At 34.1% G+C, this 7466-nt stretch overlaps 1 protein-coding gene across 2 annotated transcripts in view; it reads right to left on the bottom strand.

The window, feature by feature from the left end:
- Positions 1-406: 406 nt before the first annotated feature.
- dachs (unconventional myosin-IXb-like dachs) overlaps positions 407-7466 on the bottom strand; it is a 50103-nt gene continuing 43043 nt past the window's right edge. For both annotated transcript variants that reach the window (XM_090375028.1, XM_090375029.1), the window contains 10 exons: positions 6868-7073; positions 5619-5673; positions 4608-4719; positions 4318-4417; positions 3647-3753; positions 3449-3543; positions 2934-3092; positions 2450-2597; positions 2231-2330; positions 407-714 (listed from right to left, as the gene is read on the bottom strand). In XM_090375028.1, the coding sequence (XP_090231154.1) occupies positions 548-714; positions 2231-2330; positions 2450-2597; positions 2934-3092; positions 3449-3543; positions 3647-3753; positions 4318-4417; positions 4608-4719; positions 5619-5673; positions 6868-7073 (1249 nt within the window). In that variant the 3' untranslated portion in view covers positions 407-547. The remainder of the gene's footprint in view (positions 715-2230; positions 2331-2449; positions 2598-2933; positions 3093-3448; positions 3544-3646; positions 3754-4317; positions 4418-4607; positions 4720-5618; positions 5674-6867; positions 7074-7466) is intronic.

Below are 7466 nucleotides of genomic sequence, written 5' to 3'. Positions count from 1 at the left end.
TAGCTAGAGAAGGGTTGCTCTGTCAACGGATCACCAAGAAGAGATAAAAGCGATGTGTATATAGAGGTACACGAGTATTAGTTGTGCGTGACCAGAGCGTACCATTTATGAAAGTAGGTAGAAGAGCAAAAAAAAAAAAAGAGGAAAATTCTCCATTTTGTAAATTAAGAGGCCCTGTTTCTTCGCACTTAGAACAGGCCAAATATTAACCCTGAGTTAGGTTCTTGTTAGGAACACACGCACACACACATACTCGCATGCGCACTCACACACACACACAACACACAGACTTTCTCTTTCACGATTGGGATTATACAAAACCATAAAAACACTTGGTACATGGCTAAATAATCTCATGGTCTTTTTTTAAACAGTAGTTGTAAAAAAAAATATTCCACTTGTCTAGCTCCAAACACTTCGGCTTTCTTAGTCCTTGTAAATGTTCTCAAATATCACCGAGGTTTCTTTTAAATTCTGCTGTTCAATGTCTGTTCAAAAATTGCATTGTTTTTTTGTTTTTTTTTCACTCGCAGTGTAGAGCACATTTTCAAATGTTCACGCCTTCCTGCCCTGTAGGTTTGAGCTCCAAATACTGGTATGGAACGTGAAGTGTGTGACTTTTGTGTTCCACTAGCAAATGTCCCCTTCTAGCAGAGGCCCCCACTACAATCACTGTATCTCCTTTTAACAGCGAGGCCTCTCCGGTACTCTCCTCTATAAAACAGTGAAGAAAAAAATAGGAAAAAAGATGATTACATACCAATATACACTAGCCTTCAAAAGTATCATTAGAAATAAAAAAGAGGGTTAATCTCCTAATTTTAAATTATATTAATTTTTATGAAATGACAGTTTAAATAAATCTTATGTAAACTTTGAATTTCACTGAAATAAAAATTCACCACGGCTTTCCAAAGTCACGAAATTTTGGCAATCCTATAGATGTAAAAACCATCTGATTTTCTGGATGTCCATGAACACCCAAAGAATCAGACCACTCATTAGCTTCAAAAGCCTCCATTTGAAAAGCGGTTGCCAAGGTACAATGGTTATTTATGAGATCTTGCCCTCTATGAAGATTTTCTGACGATCATGTGGCACTGGTCATGTGCCATTGGTGACCAATGCAGTTGTTCCCTGATGAATCTCTTTTTAGCCAACAGACAGATTCTAGACGTCATCTCATCTGGGGACAACAAGGAATTCGGTACCATCCCTCCAACATCAGAGAAAGGAACATGACACTTACTGTGGAGGCAGTGTTCTCGTGTGGAACCTCTTCATGTTTTTGATAGGTTACTGTAACTGCGCAGAGGTACCTAGAACGGATCCTTGAAGCCTATAACCACTAGGTGTCGCCACTTTTAGGGGTTCATTGACCCAGATTTTCTTTTCATGCACGACAAAGCCTCTGCACATAGAGCTCAAGTGGTGGAGGAATATCTTGAAACTGATGGAGTGGAAGGACTGTCGTGGCCAGCACGATCACCAGCTGCATGAGTTACTCCACGTTTTCTACGTGTTCTGTTAATTTTGTAAAGTTGTGTTTTATGGGTGGAGGATAATGTGGGTGCAATTCGAAATGGTATGTCCCAGATAGATCAAAATGGTCATAACTCCTAAAGATGTCAACCATTATGGTTTACCTTTTAATTTTTTGATTGTATTAACCCACTTTATTGTTTTGATACATTAAACCTGGCAAATCTCTATAAATTTGGCTTTCATACTTAAATCTTAACCTTCTTGAATATCCATACATTCTAGTCTGCCCAAAGAGATTACCATATACATGCTGTAAATTGAATTTGGCGATAGTTGACCACCAGAATAATGTACCAAATCAGAAAAAATATATTCCTCAAGAAGTTATACAATCGATTAGAAAAAACCAGCGCCTTAGCCTCCCACAGAACTAATGAAACCCATCGATCTACAATCACAATATATGGATGTATCCCTCAACTTAATAGGCAAAATTGCAGACTCTAAATGCCTACTGGACAAGGTCAAAATTGTAATTTGGGCAGCGATTATTTTTTAAATCTTTTTTAAGATTAATTTTGAAGTCACTCCACACCCCTTGAGAGTCCTCAAGTAGCGAATCATTTATTAATGGAAAATCTTCGAACATAATTTTATAATGTTTAACCAGTTACTGGATGCATTGAAATTCAATTAGAAGACAATGCTGAAATTGGTGAAAAGAAGGAATACTAAAGGCACTGACCTGGGAAATTCATCTTCATGACCCTACTTTGAGGATATCCCATCTTTGTATTGCCGCTGACAGTGTAAGGTCGACTTGGGGGAACAGGGGGAGGTCTTTCCTAGGAAAATAAAAACAATTATCATTGTTTTATACAAATGATTTTAAGGAGTGACTGATTTTGATGATAAACATTTGACTGAAAACAGTTCCACGAAGTTCTGGACGCATTTCGCTTACCAGGTCAAGACCAAAGAGGGAACAGGTCTGCTGAATTGTCTTCTGGTCACAACGTTCCAAATCTGGGGGTGGTGTACCCGCTATGGGCTGCGGACGTGGTCTTGAAAACACAGGGTTGTTAACAGATGGAGGAGGATTGGACTGTGGCCTGAGAAGAAAAAATGTAGAAAGTATAAAATATTGGATTAAAGAAATGGATGAATCTTTGATTTTAATAATTATAGTGTACCTTGCCTTCCAAATAAATTAATTTAAATATATCCACACAGATCATGCAGACGTTAAATTAATCTTTTAAAAATTAAATTTTTCCCGTTTAAAATTTAATTAACTTTTAAATAAAATAATTTACATTTTAAAACTTTAAATTTATTTTAATTGAATTAAATTTCAAATTGCGTAAATTTTTTATTCTTTAAAAATTGAGTTTTCTTTTTTTTTTACATTTTTAAATATTTTCCAATCACTTTTATCTATTTTTCACCTATTCGCCCGGGATCTGGCTTGCACGTGCAAATTCCTTTTCAGAGTTGGCCATCGGCGTCTTCGAAAATTCCAACCCCTCCATACTGCTTGGATTAAAATAGCCGCATTGTGGCGTCTTTCCACCCTCAATAATTCCAATTGCTGTCTGGCACCCTCACTATTAAAAATTAAAATAGAATTTTAATAATAGAATTAGAATTTAGAATAGAATTTATTATAATTAAAATAGAATTTTAATTATAATAAAATAAAATAAAACAGTAGTGACTTACATCATAATTCAAAGACAAAGTAGCGCCATCTGTCTGCGAATATTTTAATTACAATGACTAATGACGTATTTCAAAGGAAAATCATCAGCGCGCCATCTGCTGGTGATGATTTTAATTACTCTGCATTTAACTGTTTTTAAATTTAAATTAATTTAATTTTATTATCTGAAATATTTCTAGCTTAAATAAGCTTACGCAGTGTTTTAAAGATTTTTAATTTTTCAATATATTTTCTTAATACCTGAGGAAAATATGACGTTTTCCCATGGCCCAGGCAGTCGATGCATTGGAAACTTTGCAGTTTTCAGTAGCAGCCATGAAACACTCCAAAATAAGCTAAAAATATGAAAACAAACTTAAGAAGCCAAACAAATAAGTTAAATAATTGAGAAAATTCTTCCTATTCTGATATTATCACAATATCGGGAATTCAGCTAACCTTGCAATCCTCGACAGCCTTATCCTCTGTCCTTTTCAACTTCTTGAAGGGGGCCAAGAGTCGATAACGCAGGTTGAAAGCCTTAAATCTCATCCGATGAGGAAAGCCTGTAAAATATTTTACAAAAATCAGAAGTATGAAATATGTCTATGAAGAAGCAGTTCAGATTCTAAGAATTAAAAATTTCTGCTTTTTTTTAAACATTTTCTCACTTCTTCATTCTCTTGTAGCATGATTACAACCATCTTCTTACAAAGAAACAAGTTTAAAGATTTTGTTATCAGAATCCTTCGAATATTTCGATTTTTTTGAAAAAAAAAAAAAAAAAAAAAAAATGAAACGTACAAAGTGGCGCCATCTATCATTAAACGTTATAAACACATCATATATTCTGAGAAGTTGAAGAAACAGCAATTAAAAATTTATAATTTTTTTTTAATTTTCTCATCCTTCATTCTCTTGTAGCTTTATTATGACTATCTCCTTACAAGGAAACCGATTTAAAAGATTTTGCTATGGAAATCCTGCGAATTTTCGATTTTTTGAAAAAATTTTCTTGGTAATTAATTAAACATCCAGAGTGGCGCCATCTATCGTTAAAAGTTATAATCACACCACATAATCGTAGAATTTGGTAAAATATCAAAACTGACTAGAAATGTTTGACTTACCCCCTGCCATAAGATTTACTGTTTCCAATACCTGCAGCGCCCTCACTTGTTGGACTACTACACCTCGGTCAAAATGCCCTGGTTGTTCACAGTTATTTGCCTATTTGAAAAAGAAGAGAAGCATTATGGATAAAAGGATTACAAAGAATTTATAAATTGTAATTATGAAGCTTATTTCTTAAATAGTTAGCTAAGTTTAACTTCAAATAATTTTTTCGATTAGTGTCCAACACTTTCCACCAGATGGCAGCACATATTCATTACAAATGAAATTCGTAGTCAGAACTAACCTTGATGCATCTAATGAAATGTGGTTTGGCATGTACTAATGTTCGTAGAAGGTTATCCAGCCTCGTGTGAAAGTCCTGGGTTAATGTAGACACGGGTTCGTCACCGTTTTGTCTGAAAATACAAAAAGTTATGACTGTATGGGGAATCATCAAACGAAAATATTTTAGGGTTCAAATTCCTACTAAAACATTCTTAAACTAAAAATTATAATTTGAAAAAACTACGGAGAAGCATTTTAAAAAGTATAATATGACCTAAAAAAGCCTTTAACAATTTTAGAAAAACATTACATTTATTTTCTCAAAAATATACAACTTTTTCTAAAAACGTTTTTCTGAAAAAAAATATATGAAAAACGTTAAATGTTTTAAAATAACATTCTGCACATTTTTTATTCTTAAAATAAAATATTCTCGAACTAAAATTCTATTTAGAAAAACAAAGGAAAGTTTTAAATTTATATACATGAACTAAAATTCCACTTGAACATTTAAAACACCAATTCTTTTTTTTTCAATAATATATGCTTTTTTAAAAATTTCTAATTTTTATTTTTAAAAAACAAATGTTTTGAACTTTTTCTGAAAAAAAGTTTATTAAAATTTTAAATATTAATTTTCTCTTTTTCTTAAAAATATTTTCTAAAATATTCTTAAAATAAAAATTCTTATAATAAAATATTCTATAAAGTATTCAGCAAAATATTCTTAAACCAAAAATTCTGCTTCAAAAATTAAAAATATTTAAAAAAAAATACATGACCTAAAAACGGCTTGAACACGTTTAGGAAAACTAAGTGTTAAATTTTTTTTTCAAAAATATATTTTTTCTAAAAAATGTTATTTAAATTTTTTTAATAGGTTATAAACTTTTTTGAACTTTCAAAAAACGTATTTTAAAAAAAAAACAAAAAAATTAACATAATTATCAGCATGTGTCCTTTTATATTTTCAAATTTAGTATATTAATAAAATTATTGGAGCTGCTTAAAAGACAACATATCAACTTACAGATCTGTGTGGGCGGTTGGAGAAATTCGGAAGGACACCCCTCTAGGGACAGTTTCTGCAGAACATAAAAAGTAATTAGAAAAGAAAAGTTTATAAAAACAACTGGAAAGAGCGAAAGGACACATTATAAGTGGAATTACAAACTATAACAAAATAAATATATAAAATAATTATAAACTGAATTTTCATTTTATATATAATATTAGGACTAAATACCGTTATGATGTTATTGTTATGTAACAATGTTTTATTCTAAAAATAAAAGGAATTGGATGCAAATGGTAGAATGATGAGAGACAGACGAAACAGAAATACAGAGAGGACAAGACAAAGAGAGAAAGAGAAACAGACAGAGAGAGACAGAGACAGAGAAGAAGAGACAGAGGCACAGAGAAGACAAGGCAAAGAGAGAAAGACAGACAGATAGGAAGAGAAAAGATTGACAGACAAAACAAAGACATGAAGATGGAGAGGAAAAGAGACAAAGACAGAGACCCAAATGCAGAAAGGAAGAGAAACAGAAACATGTAAACGGATGCAAACAGATAGGACAAAGACAGGAAGATGGACAGGCAGAGAGAGAGACACAAATGCAGAAAGGAAGAGAAAAGTCAGATAGACAAAATAAAAAAAGTTTTTAGTAAGAGAGAAAAAGACAGAGGCACAAATCCAGACAGAGATATGCAAAGAGAGACGGACAGGAAGGAAGGAAGGTAGACAGAGACTCAAATAGAGATAGGGTGGGAGACATAAACATGCAAAGAGAGACAGACAGACAGACTCAAATAGAGATAGAAAGAGAAACAGACACTCAAATACAGACGCAGAGACAGACAGGCAGAGAATTCAAAGAGAAAGAGACAGACAATAATACAAAGAGGCAGGCAGAGAGAAATAGACACAGCTACAAATAGACAGAATAAACAGACAGGAAGAAAGACAGAGACTGAAATAGACAGAGAGACCGACAGACAGAGACTCAAATAGAGAAATAGGGAGAGATAGATAGACAGGAAGACAGACAGAGATATGCAAAGAGAGATAGACAGAGAATCAAATAGTGATAGAAAGAGAGACAAACAAAAACTCAGAGATAAAAAGACAAAGACACAGAGAGAGAGCGAGAGAGACAGACAATAATACAAAGAGGGAGGCAGAGAAAAATAGACAGACAATACAGAGACAGACGAGAACAGATCCAGAGAGAGAGAGAGAGAGAGAGAGAGAGAGACTAGTTGATAGTGCTCACCTTGGGAATATAAGGCTTTCAATTCACTGCCAAAGAGATGCGTGGCAAAGCCAAAATTACAGGTGGATTTGTGGAAAACACATACCACATCGTCTGGAACCACATCTCGATTGGTGTCGAGAAAGTTGCACGTGTCGTAGATGACCCTCCCGGCAAAGTGACGAATACCAAACAACCACGAATTATTGGGTTTTGGTTCAAAAAACCTACACAAAATAAAGTACATCTTAGTAAGAATTCCACTGACGAATTTCATCTAAATTAAAGAGAAAAAAACAAAGTTTATGTGAAGTTATAATAAGGAGCTTAGAGAGGTGAGGGTAGGAAGGTCAGCCCTAACGTTCTTCCAATGTTGGAGACCCGGTTCCCAACACGAAAGAGCGGGTCAGCTGGTAAGGCTGTTTGTCCAAAGACACATGGCAGCATTCAACCCACCTAATATAGAGCCGACCGGGCTAGCCGGGTGGGTAGAGTGCCTGCCGGGCAACCCAAAGGTCGCGGGTTAGAATCCCGCCTCTGGCTTGGATCTGAGTAGAAAATGCAAAACCTTGGGAGGTGCAATATGGCCACAGAAGCTTATGCGCTAAAAACAAAAAAAA

This window comes from Mastigoproctus giganteus, chromosome 6 (assembly GCF_048544385.1).
Source record: "Mastigoproctus giganteus isolate SK-2022 chromosome 6, ASM4854438v1, whole genome shotgun sequence".
In the NCBI taxonomy this organism is placed as follows: Eukaryota; Metazoa; Arthropoda; class Arachnida; order Uropygi; family Thelyphonidae; genus Mastigoproctus; species Mastigoproctus giganteus.
Note: the sequence above shows the minus strand (reverse complement) of the source record. Positions and strands in the feature narration are given on the sequence as shown.